This window comes from Microtus oregoni, unplaced genomic scaffold (assembly GCF_018167655.1).
Source record: "Microtus oregoni isolate MIOR12 unplaced genomic scaffold, Mior012 000002F_ref0000024, whole genome shotgun sequence".
Classification (NCBI taxonomy): domain Eukaryota; kingdom Metazoa; phylum Chordata; class Mammalia; order Rodentia; family Cricetidae; genus Microtus; species Microtus oregoni.
The window spans coordinates 348,040-368,159 of record NW_024543061.1 but is presented as its reverse complement, the minus strand read 5'-3'; the positions used below and the strand labels follow the sequence as shown (position 1 = coordinate 368,159).

General features: G+C 39.9%; 1 protein-coding gene across 4 annotated transcripts in view; it reads left to right on the top strand.

Annotated features, from left to right (window-relative positions):
* Window positions 1-20,120, top strand: part of Atad2b (ATPase family AAA domain containing 2B) — a 151,030-nt gene that overhangs the window by 118,386 nt on the left and 12,524 nt on the right. For 3 of the 4 annotated variants that reach the window (XM_041642936.1, XM_041642947.1, XM_041642929.1), the window contains one exon: window positions 9,246-12,596. The exons of the other annotated variant lie outside the window; for it this stretch is intronic. In XM_041642936.1, the coding sequence (XP_041498870.1) occupies window positions 9,246-9,287 (42 nt within the window). In that variant the 3' untranslated portion in view covers window positions 9,288-12,596. Of the gene's footprint in view, window positions 1-9,245; window positions 12,597-20,120 lie in introns of those variants that run through there. 4 annotated transcript variants of the gene reach the window in all.

Sequence of the window (20,120 nt, the reverse complement as noted above, 5' to 3'; positions counted from 1 at the left end):
TGTCCTGTAAGTAGCAGAGGGACAGAACTTGTCCTTCAACTCATATGCTTTAAACATGGGCTTTTCCTTTTCTGTATGGCTCTGGACCACATGGAAATTCCTTCCTCAAAAGAGCATCTGTTTTCTTATATTTGACATACCTCATCTGTGCTCCTGCCTTTTAGTGTCACTTTAGCAAATGCAATCCTGCATGTTCTCACTGAGTTGTTCACACCTATCCACTGACTGAGCTGAACAACTTAGATTTTCTTTGTTCATTTGTTAGTTCATATGTTGGTCTAGCTATGAAATATTTATCAAGAATCTCCAAGTATCAGATACTGTGCTACTTGTTTGGGATGCTAAGCATGAGAAATTTCTTCTTCTAAAGAAATATTTCCAGTGTTAAGGATAGTAGAGATTTATGTGGAAAGGATATGGTTATTTTTCGTGTGTTATAAGGACATTAGATTTGTTGTCTTGCAGTACTAGGACTTGAACATCAGTCAGGCCTTGCATAAGCTAGGCAAGCGTCCTACCACTGAATTACACCTTTAACCTTAGGATAAGGAGCATTAGATTTGAATCAAAATAAGGTGGCATTTAAAATCATTTTGGAGGTCAAAATAACTGATTAGGGCTCTTACTTGCTCCATCACACCAACACCAAGAGGTAGAAATGGCCAAGAGGTGAGTGCCCATGGAAGAAGGCTGGGATTTAGTAGAAAAAAAAACAAACAAAAACAAAAAACAAACAAACAAACAAACAAAAACAACCCAGAAGCTTTAGCCAGACATGGTGGTGCACACCTTTAATCCCGGCACTCTGGAGGCAGAGGCAGGTGAAGCTTTGTGAGTTCAAAACCAGCCTGGTCTACAAAGCAAGTTCCAGGACAGCCAGAGCTGTTACACGGAGAAACCCTGTTGCAAACTTCCACCCCAAAACCAGAACCTTTGTAGAAATATAGAGAACAGACTAGTTGCAGCATAGCAAGAAAAGCAAAATCACCTTTTCTCCAGTTGCACAGCCTAGCAAGGAAGAGTCTCCACTTTACAGTAGAGTAAAGTGCATTATTCTCAGTGCAAATAATGGCAGACACTGCTACTGAATATTTATGTGGCCCCTGAAGGCTTTCAACACACATACACAAAACCCCACAAAATCTTAGTTTGGCTTTGGAGAAAGGAGTTTACTTACTCTCCCAGTAAACTGTCTGAGTCCTGTAACCAGGAGCCATCTTGAGAGAGGGACCTATATTCTGAATTTGAACTATTCTAGGGGAAGAAACCCCAATGTATCCCTACCTCTGGGATTCCATATACATTCCCCTGTATTGACTACTCTCACCTTGTGACTGATTCTGGCATACACCACTGGAGTGCTGCCTTGTGGGCAAGGGCACCACAATATAGAGGGGAGCAGAAGGTCTATCATCCTCAAGAACTGTAGATTTGGGGAAGCCGACCTCTGAGACCTAGGGTATTGCCAGTCACATATAGCGTGTAGCTTCCTGGGAATGCCAGGATTAAGGACAAGTTCTTGTGGGATTCTGTCACTCTTTTATCACTGTCCAGAAAACTTTGGCACTAGCCACATGCCACTCTGTTTCCTTTGAGCACCTCAGCTGAGATGAACTTTTCAACTCACATCATGATCCCTGGTGGGCAGGGCAAGTAACAAGAGTTGAGAGAGAAATCTTAAACTGCCTCCACCTCCAGGTTCACACAGCTCGGCATGTTGGTGTGGGTCTGAGGTTCTACTCTTGGGCACACCTGCAATAGCAGCATGTAAAGACTCACATACACAGTTGCTTCCACTACATCTGTATAGATAACCTTCTTTAGTTGTTCCTATAAAGACGCTGGCTGTTACACAGAGAAACCCTGTCTTAGAAACTTCCTCCCCCCACCCCCCAGAAAAAAAATCATAAGCCACAGTCATGTTGCTTTGATTTTAGGGAGGTAAAAATGGTTCAACATATTGCAACTTAGTAAGTGTAATATATCCCTATGAATAGAATGTAGAATAAAAAAAGCTTATTGTCTCAGTAAATGCAGAAAAATTTTGATAAAACTCCATATTCATTATACTCATAAAAATTGTGTTTAAGAAACCACTGGGTAACGTCACACTAAGTGGGTGTCCTAGTTTACTTCTCTCTTGCTATGATAAAATACTGACCAAAGGCAGCTTGAAGTGGGCAGGCATCTGTCTCACAGGTGGTAGCCATTAAGGAAAGTCGGAGCAGAGACTATAGGAGAGTACTGTCTACTAGCTGCTTCAGCATCTGCGGCTATTCAGCTTGCCCTTACACACCTATGACCACCTGTAAACTGAGGCTGCTTGTTCGTTTCCAGCTGCTCAGACCCGAACAATCACACAGAAACTATATTAATTACAATACTGTTTGGCCAATGACTCTAGTGTATGCCTAACTAGCTCTTACATCTTAAATTAACCCATTTCTATCAATCTGTGTATTGCCAAGAGGCTGTGGCCTACCAGTGAGGTTTATAAGGTTCCAGCTTGTCCTTCTTTCAGCAGCTACATAGGGTCTCCTTGACTCCGCCTACTTTATATCTCTGAATTTGTGCCTGGCTTTACTGAGTTATTGGCTGAAACAGCTTCTTTAATAACCAATGGTAATAAAACATATGCATAGCATACAGAGGGGAATCCCACATCAAACAATGATCAAGAAAAGAGGGCACTGCTCTCTCCATCAAACAATAATCAAGAAAATGCCCCACAGACATACTTGTCACAGTCCAGTCTGACGGAGGCAGTCCCTCATTCTAGGTTCTCTCTCTCTCCAGGTGACTGTAGTTTGTGCCGAGTTAACCAAACTAATCAACACAATTGACCCCTTTCAGCTTAACAGAAAAGCATATACTATGCTTTTTCTTGTCCCCAAGATCTCAATGTTAATATCACATATAAAACACAGTATAACTAAAATTTCAACAAAGTCCAAGTTCTCTTTAAAAATTTGAAGTCTCGGGGGCTGGAGAGATGGCTCAGTGGTTAAGAGCATTGCCTACTCTTCCAAAGGTCCTGAGTTCAATTCCCGGCAACCACATGGTGGCTCACAACCATCTGTAATGGGGTCTGGTACCCTCTTCTGGCCTGCAGGCATACACACAGACAGAATATTGTATACTAAATAAATAAATATAAAAAAAATTTGAAGTCTCTTAGCTGTTGACTTCTGTAAGATTCAAACTAGGGTACAGTTACAATCAGATCAAAGGAAACCAAAATCCAGGGTATGTAGCTCAGTGACTAACATCTGGGGCACATGATCTTCTGGGCTCCAAAGACTTGGGTAGTCCACCTCTCCAGTTCTTGCCATCTGAGACATACACTGCTTTGGTACTGTACTTTGTGACCATCCCACAATCCTGGCATCTCCAATTTAATTAAGGCTGCACCTTCACCATTGGTCCCTTCTGGACTTTCATAATGCCAAGCCTCAATGATTTCCACCTTTCAGTCCTAGAACTTTCATGCCACCAAAAACCAGTAATGTGGGAGACTGCTAACGTTAACAAATTCAGCTGTCAGTTTGAGGTGCTACCTGGGCCTGTGACTCTGGACCACAGCTTCCATGTGCTAATCCTGAAGAAGACTTCTCCTCAGTGATGTTGGTCTCTTATCTGACCCTTCAGTCTCAGCTAACTGTTCGTACCATCAATCGTCCCAGTAAAGGGTTTACCTCAGTTGTTCTGCTTTCCTGCTAATCACATCTGATTCTTCAGCCCCAGCTGACCAGAAACCACACATTCTTAATTCATTTATCACAAAGATGCCCCCATGGAGTCCTTGAGGGACTCTCAAACTTTCCTCTGAAAATTTTAAGCTAGGCCTTCACTATCTATATTTCTGTCAGCATTCTTCTGAGCTCTCACATCAACAGCTCATTAAGCTCTGAGTATTTAATGACTTTTCTAGCCCAAAGCTCTAAAACCAACCACAATCCTCCCGAAAACATGGTCAGGTCTCATAGCAATGTCTTACTCCCTGTACTAACTTCAGTTCTAGTCTGCTTCTCTGTTGCTTCAATAAAACGCTTACCAAAAGCACCTTGGAGGAGAAAGGGATTTATTTGGCTTTCAAGTTGTAGTTTACCATTGAGGGGATCCAAGGTGAGAACTTGAAGCAGAAAGCACAGAGGAGCACTGCTTACTGGTTTGCTTCAATGACTTACTCAGCCTTTCCCCCTTTTTTAAGATTAATTTATTCCTACTTTTTGTGTATGGGTGCTTTCCCTGCGTGAATGTTAAGTGTATCATGTGTGTGCAGTGTCCACAGGCCAAAAGAAAACATTGAATCCATCCCCTAGAATCATCTGGAGTTACAGATGATTGTGAGCCATCAGAGAGGTGCTAGGACCTGAACCCAGGACCTCTGAAAAAGCAGCAAGTACCTTTAAGTGCTGAGCCACCTCTCTACTAATTCAGCTTTTTTTTTTTTTATACAACCCAGGGCCATCTGCCCATGGGTAGCATTTACTCCTGGGTCCCACATCAATCATCATTCAAGAAAATGCCCCTACAGACATGCCCATAAGACTATCTGATAGAACAGTTCCTCAACGCAGATTTTTTTCTTCCTAGGTATGTCTAGGTTTGTGTCAGGCTGGCAAAAATAGCCAGCACAATGTAGAAAAACTGAAAGTGCTTCCTTTAAGATCAGAAACAAGACAAAGATGTCTGTTTTATTGCACTTATGCAAAAGATTACTAGAAATTTTAGCCAGTACAATTAGACAAGAAGAACTGAAAGACAAATAAGAAGGTGAAGTTATTCCTATATACTAATGATATGATTCTTAGTCTGTTCTATTGCTGTGAAGAGACATCTTGACCACAGCAACTCTTAGGAAGGAGAACATTTAATTGGGGCTTGCTTACAGTTCAGAGGCTTGGTGTATCATCATGGCAGGGAGCATAGTGGCAGGCACTGCAGAATTGGTGTTGGAGAAGCAGCTGAAAGCTACATCCTGATCTACAGACAGGAAAAACTGAGCCTAGCTTGGACTTTGGAAACCTCAAAGCCCACCCCCAGTGACACACTTCCTCCCAGAAGACCACTCCCTCCAACAAGGCCACACCTCCTAATTCTTCTAATCCTTTCAAAGAGTTTCACTTCCTGGTGACTAAGCATTCAAATATGAGCCTATGGGGGCAATTCTTATTCAAAGTACTACAGGTTCTATACATAGAAAAACCTAACAGCGACATCAAAAGACTCTTTGAATTGAACTGTGTAGAAAGATTTAAAGACTATACCAGGTAACTGTTGGATGCATGATTCAGTAAAGCAGCAGAATACAGAAATCCAATTAGTAGCTTTTTTTATAGATAATTAATGAATTTGCAAAAAGTAACCATGTTGGATAGAGAGACTAGGAATAAACTTAAAGAAGTGGAAGTCTTCCATCATGAGAATTACAAAATACCAATAAGACAAATTGCAAGACCCTCTATGTTCATGGATTTGAATTATTAATATTGTTAAGATATTTATACTACTCAAAATAATATGTTGAAAAAAATAATATGCTGATTCAATAAAATCCCTACCAAAATACCAGTGACATTACTCATAGAACTAGGAAAAATAGTGATAAAATTCACATAGATGCACAAAAGAACTTAAACTGCCCAGTCGCAAACAAAAAAGAACAAAAGTATAGACAACACAATAGTGATTTTTAAGATATACTACACTGCCTTAGTAACCAAAAACACATGTTATTGCCATAAAAACAGACATCAGAGACTAATGGAACAGAATAGAAAGCTCAGAAATAAATCAACAGCTTTTTTCAAAGAAGTGTAAAAATAACCTTTTAAGAAAAAGCAGTCTCTCTAACAAATGCTTCAGGGAATACTGGATACCCACATGTAGCCAACTGAAGCCTAAAGCCTTAACAATCAACCTACCTAAAAACCTCAAAACAAGTCATACAACGTAATGTAAGATCTCTGAGTGCTAAAGTATAGAGGAATCATTTTAAGATACTGGTGCAGGCAATGGTTTTTTGGACAGGACTCCAAAAACACAGGAAACAAAAGCAGAAATTGACAATTAAGGTTACATCAAATGAAAAAGCCTTCTACACACACAGCAAAGGGGAAAAAAACAACATCAACAGAGTAACATTACCAATCAAAAAGTAACCCAGTTGAAGTAATATTGGCACATGATCTGAATAGAAACTAAGAAACAGATTTCAATAAATATGCAAAAGAATGTTCAATATCATAAGTCACGAGGTAAGTATAAGTCAAAACAAATGAGTTACCAATTCAGTTAAAATAGTAGTTTTTAAGATAGAAAAAATAATACAAATGCTAGCAATGGTGTGGAGAAAATGGACCTTTAGACACTGTTGGTGGAAATGTAAGCTAGCCACTCTGGGAAATAATACAGATGTTTCTGGATAAAACGAAGAATAGAATAACCATATGATTGTTATGTCACTTTTCTGGGTATAAATGAAACCAGAATATAGAAAAGAGACTCTTGTGGGACTGGAGAGTTGGCTTAGTGGTTAAGACTGCCCTTCCAGAGGACCTGAGTTCAATTTTCAGCACCCACATGGCAGTTTACAACTGTCTGTAACTCCAAGATCTCACATACATATTTGCAAAACCACAGTGCACATAAAATAAAAATAAATAAATTACATATGTAATAAAAGAAGCAAGTCAGGTGGTGGCGGCGCATGCCTTTAATTTCAGCATTTGGGAGGCAGAGGCAGGTGGATCCTTGTGAGATCCATGTACTTCTCTCTGAGTGGTCTCCTTATTTCCTGTCTTCTCTGGGGTTGTGGGCTATAGGCTGCTTATCCTTTGCTTTATGTCTAATATCCACTTATGAGTGAGTAGATATTAGACGAACATACCTTGTTTGTCTTTCTGTGTCTGAGTTACCTCTCAGGATGGTTTTTAGAAATGCTTTCAAAAGACGTTGTAACTATAGTTCATTAACCCTCTACAGACTCTTCAACTCATGATATGTGTATATATGGAAATATCACAGTGAATCATGCTAACTGTATAAATAATATGTGCTAGTTACAATTAAATAAAATTTAAAACTTAAAACCACTAGAAGATAAGTTCACATTTTTAAAAATCAATAAGACAAAAATATATGCATACACACACACACACACAAAAGCAGAAACATATTCCAAAACATGCTGCACTTGATAAAACACAACCAAACACAATGTGCTTTCTTTGTTTGGATTCTAGACTAGTGAAATTCTATCACATTTTAATTTTATTTTTTGTTGTTCTGTTTTTGTTTTGAGATGGGTATTAGGTATAGCCTTGGCTGGCCTGGAATTCTCAATTATTTCATAACTATATTTTATGAGTTTTATCTTTTTCAAAGCTATATAAGTTATACAATATGTAGAAGCTTCCAGAAATGAGAAAATAAAAAATACTGCCACCCCCTTCCATCTAGAGGGTCTTTTAAGTGAGATTTATTGGGAATTAAACTACCAAGTCCATCTGAGGGAGGCAGAAAGAAGGGCAAAATGGTGGAAAAGCAAGCAGATTTTAAAATAGTCAGCAGTGTGGTGAGCTGAGCTAATACAGGTTGTCCGGATTGATCCAGACCTGGATGCCCTTGCTAGAGGTAGTTAACCTTTGGGGAAGGTTAAAGGAGATTCCTGGAGGATTAAGGATGGTTTCTGGCGCACAGAAACCTTTAGGCTTGTGTACCTGGCAACAACCCTTCTGTTTACCTGGACAGAGTCCTTCTGTTTAGGGCAGTGTCACTTCACTTCTCTTTTGGGGGAAGGGGGGCTTTGGACCTGACGACCTGACAGTCATTTGGAATGTCTTCCAATGTTTTACAATACCTAACTTTCCATAATACTTATTATTAATGTGTGAGTATGTTTTTAAAATTTTGATCATATTGTATATTTTGCTTTATAATTTGATTTTCTTTCCCAGCAGTAAATCATAAGCCATTGAGTAGGTGATTTTAATTGATCGCATAGAATAACTGATTAATCAGATAATAATCTGTTTAATATTGATACAGATCAGATTTTGTTAGAACTGTATGAAGGTAGAAAAGATACATTTGGTGTTTGTCTATCCTAATGTAGTACAGTTTATAGGGGTGTGTGTGTATGTATTTTTTTTCCAGACAGAGTTTTTCCATGTTTTAGACCAAGCTGGCCTCTAACTCAGAGAGCTTCATCTGTCTCTGCCTTCCGATTTCTGGGATTAAAGGCATGCACCACCACCACTGAGCCTGTTTTTTTTTTTTAATTCTACAACTTTTTCCAAGAAATTTGAATGAACTGCATATTCCTCTGAGTGGGATTTGGAATCTTTATACTCTAGAGGCCTACTCTAAGGCATGGGAGGGTTGGTAGAATGAACTGTGCATGTTGCTGGTGGTGGTGAGCAGCTCCCTTAGCCCTTTTCCCTGATCATCTGGGATAGAATGGAAGGAGGGATGTGGGAATAAGGTACAGCCTCATTTTGTCATAAACTTTCCTGAAATGAACACATGCTGTTGGTTTTAGTAGTCCCTAAGGTGTATTGAGTAAGAGAGGTACAGATGCTGACCCGAGCTTACTTGAGTCCCTCTTCTGACTTTGGGTGTGGTGGTAGACTCCTGAAGTCACAGGGCTCTGGAGGCCCAGACTGTAAGGATTGTAAATTAGACCTCTGCCTGGGCTACATAAATAATTCTTAACCAGCCAAGGCTATCTACTGCAGCCTCTCTCTCAAACAATACAACAAAATGAAATTCTGATCTTGCCACTTAGTGGCCACCAGATTATTTTCTTCTGTGCCTTCCTCAGGTTTGTTTGTTTGTTTGTTTTTTAAATGGGCCTTATAATAAATATTTTCAACGATTTTGAAATCATTGTAGGAATTAAGTTATACATATATGTATGTACACTTCATATGGGCATGAATATATATCTTATATACCTATTTATTTACTTATATAAATATATATCTGGAATATATTTCTTAGTGCAGTATTTAGCATCGTAAATTATTGAATGATGCTATCTTTACCATCCCTGTTGCCAAAGAATAAAATAAGCAGTACTTAGAATTGTCTAGGGCAGATGGTTTTACAGCAGAGTTGTAAAAATATTCAAATTTGAACTTGTATCTCAAATTCTTTACTAAAAGTTTAATGTGAGCCTTTTGTGGTGAGAAATTCCTTTGTCTCCCATAGTGGATAACAGTTACTTCTTTCTCTTCCAGGAGATGGAAAGAACGGTTCATATGTTTGAGACATTCCTATGAACTTGTGAGACGAGTGGTTTCTCCTCTCCAATCTGCTCCTGCCGAGCGGTCTTCTGAGCCATTCCCTTTCAGATTGCACCAATCCTGCGCAGAGTCTTGGTGTAAAGTGCTCGCTCACTCATTCTTTCTCTGTTGAATTTGGTGCTATTGTCTCAGGTACCTGAAACCAACCAGCCTACAAGAACCAAACAAAACTTCAGAAACATGTTGTATTTTCCACAAATAAAAAATACAACCCCACAGCTTGGAGATTCTGGTGCTACGGAAACTGCTTTCGCTCTGCCCCTCTCTTCTGCCCTCTTGGAGAGTCTCTTAGGGAGCAGACCAGCATACCAGAGGGAACTGGATGGGGCAGTTCTAATTGTGCTGAATTGTTGGAAATCGTGGGCGACCTGCTTTTTCTTTTTCTTTTCCTCTTTTCTATCTCTGATCATACCCCATCCCCTAACCCCCAGGTAATGGACTAAGACCTGTTTTAGAATTGGCTATGGTGTATTCTGGTGGACAACTGAAGAAACTAGGTGAAATTAGGTTAGGCTCTTTAGAACTGCCTTTAATGTGCCTTTTTATTCATTTGAGAAAGATGAGGCTTACTGGATGGGCTCATTTGTAGCAAATTAATTAGAATGTTTTATTTGGTTACAACCTTGAAAATAAGTTTTGATACTCAGTGTCATTAAGAGACAACAGTATTCTGTATTAAATGCCTGTCTTGTTCTCAAAACAATCAAGATACTCAGTAATCCACGTGATATGCTAGTTTGTCCTCTTTCCTGTGGTGTGTTTCCAGTTAAAAAACACACAGTAAAACAGCAGCAAATGATAAACAGTCCACAAAATCCCATATGTACTTCTCCATATTGCTGACAATGATGACCAGAAAATAAATAGTTGGTGGCCATTCTTCTGTCAGATGCAATTTAATAGTTATTCATGTTTGAGTTACCAGAGAAAAGTGGTTTTCATGTATAGTCAATTGTTATTGTTTTGTTTTAAAGCCAGGACTTGCCAAATGGACAGAAAAGAGGAATTTGTTTGAAACTCTTTAAAACTCATTTTCTGTATAATTGCAAGTGAGCTCTGGTATGTCCTTGAATAACAGTGTTAACATTTAACCCTGTCCCATGCTCACATCTTCACAATGCTTCAGTTTGATTGGAATCATTTTGGATCTTGTTGAGTGATTTCTGTGGATTATGCTTATGAAAATAATTATGGGTTGTTAATTTTACAAAACTTTCTGAGAATTTGGAGACACAGTCTAGGCAGTTGCAAAGAGGCAAAGGGAATGCAGTGACATTTTTTATGAGATAATTTTTAAACAAAGTACAGAAAATTTTGCTGACAAATTGGCTTGCTATATTCCTTTATTATAGCCGTTAGCTGCAGGTGTGTCTTTCCAATATATGCAACACATATTTGGGTTTTAATTAGGGCACATGGTTGAGGACTACTGCAGAGATACTGAGCTACCTCAGCTTTTGTTTTTAGTTACCAACAGTGTTTACAGGGTCCTGTAACACTTTGCCACCGTTTACACGCTGAAGCTAAGGTACCTGTCTCCTTGTCTCTGGCTGTGGTGGTGTGCAGAGAGCTCGCGCTGGCCTCAGCTACTGCAGTAATCCCAAGTGCTTTTGCATTTACCTTCATGTTCACCGTCTTCTAGCTTGATTTTTTTTTTTTCGATGATCCTTGTTTTCTTTATACCTGGTCTGAGGTTTTCATGACATTTAGTTAGTCATGTAATTCAAGATGCTACCATGTAGACACACTGTATTTTTAAGGTGGGCAAGTGTGATTAACGATGAACCATTTTAAAGGGGAGGTGATTTGAAACCTCTAATTTGATTATTGGGAGGATTTTCATGCTTTATTTAGTATTTATTACCATCATACCAGTGCAAACTATTTTACTGTCTAATACATTAGCATTTTGTATTTTGATGGAAATTGTTACAGAATTTAAAGATTTGATGAAATAAGATGTAGCAGATTTTTTGTAGCGAGTTTCTGGTAAAAGGGTTTTTGCAAGTCTCAGGTTCTTGCTGTGCTATTTTCTTCTTTAGTATTTATTCCAGTTTCTCTACTTCAGAAGCATTCTGTTCAAGTAACAGCAGCACTTGTGAACGGAGGAAAACCGCACATGTTCTAAGGTTTCCGAATCTTGCACGTGAATTAAGATTTTAGCCATCAGTGAGTTTGACAAAGGAAATTTATTTATTTAAGCATTAAAAATGCTGTCAAAAGATCACGTCTTATTTTATGTTTACCCTTGATATAGATGGAGAAATCAGAGGAAAACTCAGTATAGGAACTGCCACTTTGAACAGTTTAGGTCTCAAAGACAAAGCCAGTCTCATGCCAAGGGGGGAGATGAGCTGAAATCGCACCAACTCTTCAGGCCCCTTTCCCCCCAAAGAGAAACATACTATACCAGTTTTACAGATATCTGGTGGTTCTATAAATAAAAGCAGCTTGTGAAATTATCCAAGTTGACGCAGTTTTGTTTACCTTTCTGTAAAGTTCTTAATTTTTGCTGTATAGCATTGGCAAAAATAATGTATAAATTGACCTCTGTTCTTACTTCCTATGTGAGCATTATATGTGATAAGCTCCTGTGTAAAACCTTGCTCTCAGATAAATAAATTATGTATACCAGCCCAGCCAAGCAAAAGTTCATGCTCAGCTGTGGGAACCCTGGGAGCTTCTTGAAGATGATGGAACTGCATTAGGTTTGAAACTGATGGCTGTGGAATAAATTGTGTTTTTGAGCTTGAATCTTACCTGTGATTAATTTTTTAATGTCCTTTCATGACTTGATTTTTCTCATATGCCAATGTATTTGTAGGTTTACTGGATTTTATTTTTAGGGAGTGGGGTGGTAATTTCTTATCTTCCCTTGTTTTGATTAAGTTGGTTCAGCTATGGTGCTAATCAGTAGGTTTCTTCAGTGTCAGGTCCCGTAGCTGAATGCCATTGCTGTTAAAATTATTATTTGTAACCATTTTGGAAGCTTGAATTTGGGCTTGTACCTGCATCTTTTATATTTTGTACATTTGGTTGTTTAGACTTTGGGAGTCCTATTTGGTTTTGTTCATGTATGTCTACTTTGTAGATTAAGTAGACTTCAACTACAGTCTATTTTGGGTTTGTAGTTTAATTTAGAATTGTGTTAAATTGATGTTTTACATTTGACTTCATTTTACATTAGTTTGGAGTAAATTATTTAATTTTTGAATTCTGGAATTTGAACATTTACTGTAATTTGTAATATAACTGCTGTGAAATACTTGAATAAAGATGATAAGAAAAACACGTCTTTCTTTCGCATGATTGCGAGTGCTGTTGGCTGCATCTGCAGAACTGCTTGTCTTTCTGAAGTGCCTAGTTCTACAAAGAGCGCATGTTGTGCTTAGTAAGTACCACCATCTTGTTATGTTTTCTTTAGATTTTAATTATGCCTCTGGATTTCTTAACTGAAAGGCTTTCTTCTTCCCGTTGAGAGAGTATAGTTTTAATTTAATTGGAAATTTTGTTGTCTAAACTACGTTGGACAGAAACAAGTAGATTATTTCAAACATTTGTTTTTATATCTGAATGTTTACTTTTAAAAAAGACCTTTAAATTGCTTTTGGGGCACAATCAGACTTTGAGGACGTTGGAAATAAAGTTGGATTTTATTTATCCAGTTTTAGTTTCCATAGGGAACTACAGTAAAGGCATAGTTTAATCTTGATCTAACTATTTAATGCTCTATCTATAACTTTTAGACCTGAAGTGACCTTTGGGCTTTTTTTTTTTTATCTAAATTCTCTCTCTTAGCCTGCAAGTATGTATGTGCTTGTTATATCTTGGGCACTGTGCTAGGTGGACTTCATTAACTGTAGTCTGGTGTGGGATAGGCAGGTGAAATGTTCTGTCCTTTGGTAGCCTCCACTCTACTAAGGGAAACAGAAGACAAACACTGGTTAATGTCACTCTCTGTTCTTTTTAAGAACTGACCTTGGCATTATAGTTTGGTTGATTATCACGATAGGAATCTCACTCAGCATGCATTTGTTTTCGGAAATGGTTTGGAGGGGTTTGGATATATACACTTGTTTTGTTCTCTTCCACCTTTACCCTTCTAAATTGGATTTCCTTCCAGCTGCCCAGTGAATTGTATGTTAGAACTCGGAGGGAACTGATGCTCTTGGAAACTTTCACAGCCATTGCCCTCTCTCCTTTTAAGAGCACAGTTATCTTCGGAATGCTTGGGAGTGATGGAGTCAGGCTTCCTCCTGCTTTTGACTTAATAGCAACTATTGATGTCAGATTAGTGCCCACTATTTTCCTCACAGTGCTTTTATCCCAAAAGCATGTCATGTCTTTGAAGGGTCACTTGGAGGTGTTAATATGGCAGGCTCCAAAGACTGCACATCCAATGGAATTTGAGTCATCAGGTTTGTGTGGCAAGCACTTACCTGCTGAGCCATCTAGCTGACCATCCTGGTTTTCTTCCTCTAAGTAGAATTCTATTATTGTCTGGAACTCTTTCAGATGAGGCAATTGACTGACAGAAGTAGTAAAATTTCCAGTAAGGAAATCCTATAGTAGCCAAACCTTCGTTCCTTGTGCACGTAAAGCTACAAAACAGAACACGAAGGAAAGAGGGACTAGAGCAGTGATTTTTTTTTTTTTAACCTTCGGGTTGCAACCCCTTTGGGACCAAGCAACCTTTTCATGGGGGTTGCCTAAGACCATTGGAAAACACAGATATTTACATACAATTCATAACAGCAAAATTGCAATTATGATTGGGGCCACCACATGAGGAACTATATGAGAGGGTCACAGCATTAGGAAGGTTGAGAACCACTGGACTAGAGAAAAATGTAGCTAGAGCAGAAGATAAAAAGGCATGTTTTCCTTGTGTTGCTGATATGCTTTATGACTTGAAGAGATGATCTGAACCTAAGTCTTTGTTAAACTAACCATTGTGAGCTGAGACCACACTTTAGTTTCCCGGCTACCTAGACCCGAATAATCACACAAAAACTACATTAATTGCAACACTGGCCAATGTCTTAGTTGAGGCACTGCTGGAGGAGAAAAAAAAAGTCACTCTTTGCAATTTTGAACGTTTTCTTACCGATGGGTATGGTGTCTTAACAGTATCTTGAAAATCCAAGTATGGAAAAGAGGTGTGTGAGGGGAACATTCCATGGAGAGGAAGCAGGATAGTGAAGTGCAGAAGCCATGTGTAGTGGTAGTGTGCACCTATAATTTGGAACTTGGGAAGCAGAAGCAAGATCAGGAGTTCAAGGCCATTCTTGGCTTCAAAGTATATTTGAATTTAACCCGAGCTACATGACACACTGCCTCAAACAAAACAAAGGCAAAAGGCACAGGAACAGGCAAATGTTAAGGTTGGGTCTCCACAAGCAGTTCCAAGTTGGCTTTAGAACAAAACGGGCATGTAGTTTTAGTGTTGGAAGGACTTCGCATGTCAGTTTTTGTTCCAAATAAGAGATGCCACAGGTTCCAAATAGAGAAAGGCAGAGTAGAAGTGACAAGAGTGAGGGTTCCCAAAAGAGAGGCAAAATTAGTAGAAGCCAGTGATTAGAAGTTGGCATTGATGGCTCCAGTTGCTTCTGGTTTCTGCGTGGGTCATCAGGTAGTTTAGTCATCACATGGGATGGAACAAATTAGAGAGTAGTATTGAACATTGTGGCCTCCAGGTCCAGCCTACATTAATATAATAAAGCTTCAAATGGTTCAGAGGTGAAGGCTTTGGAGGTTAAGCTGCCTGCACATGGGTGTTCAAACCATCACTTAAGCAGTACTTTCAGGGCAGAATGACAGTAGAGGGAAAGCCGTGTTTAAGCAGCAGGTAGATGATGCCTGAGGATTGATACTGCTCATGCCTGATCAGAGGAGCCAGAGTGAAAACTAGTGTTAGAGAGCTCAAGGTAAGAGAGCCTGACTTCCAAACAGTGCTATCTGATACTTCTGTGGGGGAGGTAAGATATGTCTCTATTCCAAGGGTACGTGGCAACTGCTATGTAAAGATGTGTTATGTTACATTTGTTTATGCTATGGAATATTACTTTGGTTGTGTCAAGGTATGTTACATATGTTTCACCTTGCCTGCCTAAGGAACCTGATTGGTCTAATGAAAATCTGGATGTCCAAGAGCCAGGCAGAAGAGGGATAGGTGGGTGGGCTAGGAGAATAAATAGAGGATGAGAAACAGTAGAGAGAGCGAGGAGAAAAGAGGGACACGCCTGGGGCCAGAAGCCAGGCAGCTGCCAGGCAGACAGACCTGAGAAGCAGTGAAAGTAGGACATACAGAAAGAAAGGAAAAAAATGAAGGAAGAAGAGAGAGAGTGTGTGGTGATATTTCATTTGTATTTTAGTAAATAAAGCTTGCCTGAAAACTAGAATGCAAAACAGTCACACTAGTAAGCCATGCAGGCCAGGCAGTGGTTACACACACTTTTAATCCCAGCAGCCACACTAGTTGGCCATAGAGGCTGGGTGGTGGTGGTGCACACCATTAATGCCAGCACTGGAGAGGAATATATGGTGGGATGAGACAGGAACTGGCTCTCTTTCAGTCTGGAGATTTCATAGAGGTAAGAACTCTCTAGTAGCTTGGCTGCTTTGCTTTTCTGATCTTCAGGTTGAACCCCAATATCTGTCTCTGGGTTTTTATTAATCATGCTATAGTTGGCACCCAATGTTTCGGGTATGAATTCATGAAAAAGCCACTTGCCTGTGGCTTTTTAGCCACCAGCACAGGCCGGAGCTGCATGCCGGCCTCCAGCCCCACCTGGCTAGGCTTTCTTTTTTCCCAGCCCACTGAGTAAGTTTGGGATTTTCCTGTTATAACTTCTCTGAAACAGTCTCCAGCTGCCACCCAAACTCCAGAAGCACCGAGCTCCAAATGCCACAGGACTCATCTGCCCTAGACCGGCTGGTTCTGCCTTCAGGCAGCCCTCACTCACCCACACCCATGTGCTTTTTCTGAACAATCCTTTGTGCAATTTTTTTCAGACAGCTCTCTCTCTCTCTCTCTCTCTCTCTCTCTCTCTCTCTCTCTCTCCTAATGGGTTGTGGGCTCTCCCTGAACCCACTTCTTGGGCTGCTGCAAAACTAGGTAGCTGCCTTGAAATCCTGTCAAGACTTTACTGTCCTATGCAGCAGCAGTAAGCCTCACATCTTCATCAACATCATTGGTAGGTCTGGTAAGACAATTGGGAATTCTTAAAGGGAGGAGTTATTTAAAAGAGAGTTTTTTCCACATTAAAAATTGGGAGTAAACCATTACAATGGAAAGATTCAGGTCTCTGTATCTTATACGCTGAATAATTTGAAAATGGAATGATTAAATGAGAGGCTATGTAATTTAGGTGGGATTTATATAATGTCAGTTGTAAACATTATCAGCTTTACCATTTCTGTTTTATCACTAAAAATGTCGGTTAATCTGAGTGCTAAGATACAGGCCTTAGAAAAACCTAATAAAACAGATCACAGAGATATTCAAATCCAGACACAGGAATGTAATGAAGAACCAATTTCAGCATTGCATTATAAGAATAGAGAGAAACAGTCTACGGTTTTCAAATAACTAACCTTGATGTATCCAGTAACCTTACAGGAATTGACAAATGGCAGAGGCTCTGTTACGGCTAACTGGTCTCCTGTGCCAATGTTATATTTAAGGAGATTTAAGGAAGCAATAGTTTCATATGGCATACATTTACCTTTTGTGAAGCAAATGTTGAACTCATGGTCAGTTTGTAATAGAATTATTCCTAAACACTGGATAGAATTTGTTAAAGGTGTTTTAGAACCTGGTGTGCAATTACAGTTGAAATCCTGGTTCAGAGACTAGGTTAAGATTATTGAACAACAAGCCGGGCAGTGGTGGTGCACGCCTTTAATCCCAGCACTTGGGAGGCAGAGGCAGGCGGATCTCTGTGAGTTCGAGACCAGCCTGGTCTACAAGAGCTAGTTCCAGGACAGGCTCCAAAACCACAGAGATACCCTGTCTCGAAAAAAAAAAAAAAACCAAAAAAGAAAAAAGATTATTGAACAACAGAGTCAAGCTAGAGGTAGAAAGATCAAATTTTTGGAGAAGGATACTACTATAGAAAAGCAACTGTTTATGATGACCACACCCTGGATTTATGCCATGCAGCAGCTTTGAATGCTTGGGATAGAAATGGAGAAATAGGAAAGAAAATTGAATCAGTACTGAAGTTATACAGGACCCAAAGGAAGCCTTTATGAATTTCTTTTGAAGATGGATTTCAGCAATAAATACAATGATACCAAATTTAGAAGCTAGACAAATAATTGAATCCCTGGCTTTTGAAAATGCCAATTCTTGCGGGGCGATGGTGGCACATGCCTTTAATCCCAGCACTCGGATCTCTGTGGGTTCGAGACCAGCCTGGTCTACAGAGCTAGTTCCAGGACAGGCTCCAAAGCCACAGAGAAACCCTGTCTCGAAAAACCAAAAAAAAAAAATGCCAATTCTCTATGCAAAAAGGATAATTAGGCCATTAAAGGCAAGGTTAGTACATTTGGAGGAATGGATTTGAGATACAATTAATATTGGATGTCTTTAAAGCAAAGAAAAACCAGCCTAAAATTCACAATCCCAGAAAACCTAGACAACAAAGAGACCCCTAAGAGAGACATGCATAAATCTAATCTACATGGGAAGTGGAATAAGACAAGATCTCCTGAGTAAACTGGGAGCATGAGCATCATGGGAAAGGGTAGAAGGGGAGCGGGGAGCAAGAGAGGGGAGTGGAGAAAATATATATATATATATATATATATATATATATATATATATATATATATAACTCAATAAAAACAAAAAAAATGAGTGTCATGAACATGATGCCTGGATAAGATAGGTGACTTCCAGAGGTTTGAGGAAAAATTTAAATGTCAAATGTTATAATTATGGCAAACAAGTTCACCTTCAAAGGGATTGTAGACGGGGCATTCCTAGAAACAAGGTTCTTTTCAAAGAATAATCCATTCAGAACACCCCTCCCTTCTAGGTTATGCAGAAGGTGTGGCAAAGGCAGGCTTTGGGCTAAGGAATGTAGGTCAACGAGGAATATTTAAGGTAATCCTTTCCCATCTGAAAACTCTGTGAGGGATCTCTCACAAGTCCTTATGCCAAATCCGGTTCAGTCATTTCCTGTCATTGTGGAGGAAACTCCTTCCCAGGGCAATCAAAGAACCTAATGCCTATCGTAAGAAATCATGCTGCTCTGGATAATAGAACAGCTGCAGAAGAGAGAACAAAAAATTCAGGAGAAACCATAAAGTGGGTATTTTGGCAAACTTCTACAAATGAACAAAGATCAAAATTAAAGATACAAATAAATAACATCACTGATGGTCTTATAGATACAGGTGCAGATGTAACAATTTCATCAGAATCTTGACATTCAAATTGGCCTCTTCAGGATGTTAAATGTTCAGTTTTTAGGTATCAGAACTTTATCTCAGGTAAAGCAGAGTGTGAGATGGGTTGAATGTTTAGGGCCAGAAGAACAGAGAGGAAAAATTAAAGCCATAATTAGAATGGCTCTTTCACCAGGTTACCTAAGACCATTAGAAAACAGATATTTGCATTATGATTCATAATGGTAGCAAAATTTCAGTTATCAAGGAGCAATGAAATAATTTTATGGTGGGGGTCAGCACAACATGAGGAACTGTGTGAAAGGGTCAAAGCATTAGGCGGGTTGAGAAACACTGCTCTATAATAAGAAAAACCAAAGAACAGTTGTTATGAAAAGAGATACTGCTTCACTTGCAAACAGGTTCCTGACCAGGCAGAAACATGACGCAGACAAGGTGGGTTGGGTAAGCAGAGGGAGGGCACCAAGGTATGAGGAGGGAGAGAGACAGAGAGGTGTCTTCCCCCAGCATAAATCTATAGAAGTCACCGGCAGTGGGCAGACAGGGAACGCCTGAGGCCATGCTGGTTGGTGCTGGATATGCTGGTGTGGTGGTAGGAGGCAGAGCCCAGATTGTCTACCTGTCCAGCCCCTCATGCCTGGTTCTTTGAGTATTAGCAAAGAGAGGCTTCAGGCCAGCTGGGTCAACAGGCCAGAGAAGAAAGGAGGTGAGCACTCTGTGGAGTCTGCCCTGAAAATTAGGAGAAGCTGACTCCTTCTGCTTAGCTTCCTTTCTTCTGGTTGGTCCTGTCTAGCCTGCCAACCTTACCAGCCTAACAAGATGCCCATAAGACTGAAGAACGGATAAATAGCAGGGCCTTCTGGCTTCTCTTGAGTAGGCAGGACAAGAGATACCATTTCTGCTCTTCCTGGGCCAGCTGACTGGGCGGCAGCATTCCCTAGGAGAATGGGAGCAGACTGTTCCAGAGGGATGACAGTAGCCGGGAGGACAGTGGTGCTAGCTAACACCAAGAATAGAGCACATGCATGCATTCTGGGTAGAGATGCAGGGTGATCACAGGTTCTGGTGGCACTGAAGCTTGCTAAGTGTCATTCGGGGGTAGGTGGCATGGTGATGTTCAGCACATTGTTGCCAGGAACTCACATCAAGTCATGTGGTCGGTGATCTCCTTCTTTGATGCAGCAGGATTGATTTCTGTGATGTTCTTGCATGTGTCCTCTGTGTTGGTGGAATCCAAGACTGGCATGCCAGTGAAGGACATGTCCATTTTTGCAAAGGTACAGGTTTTGTCAGTGGCCATAGCCTGCAGGTGGTGCCCATAAACATGACAGTGTTGCTGTCTGCACGGTCCCACAACTCCTTCATCCAGTGCTCCACATCTTGTGTGTTATG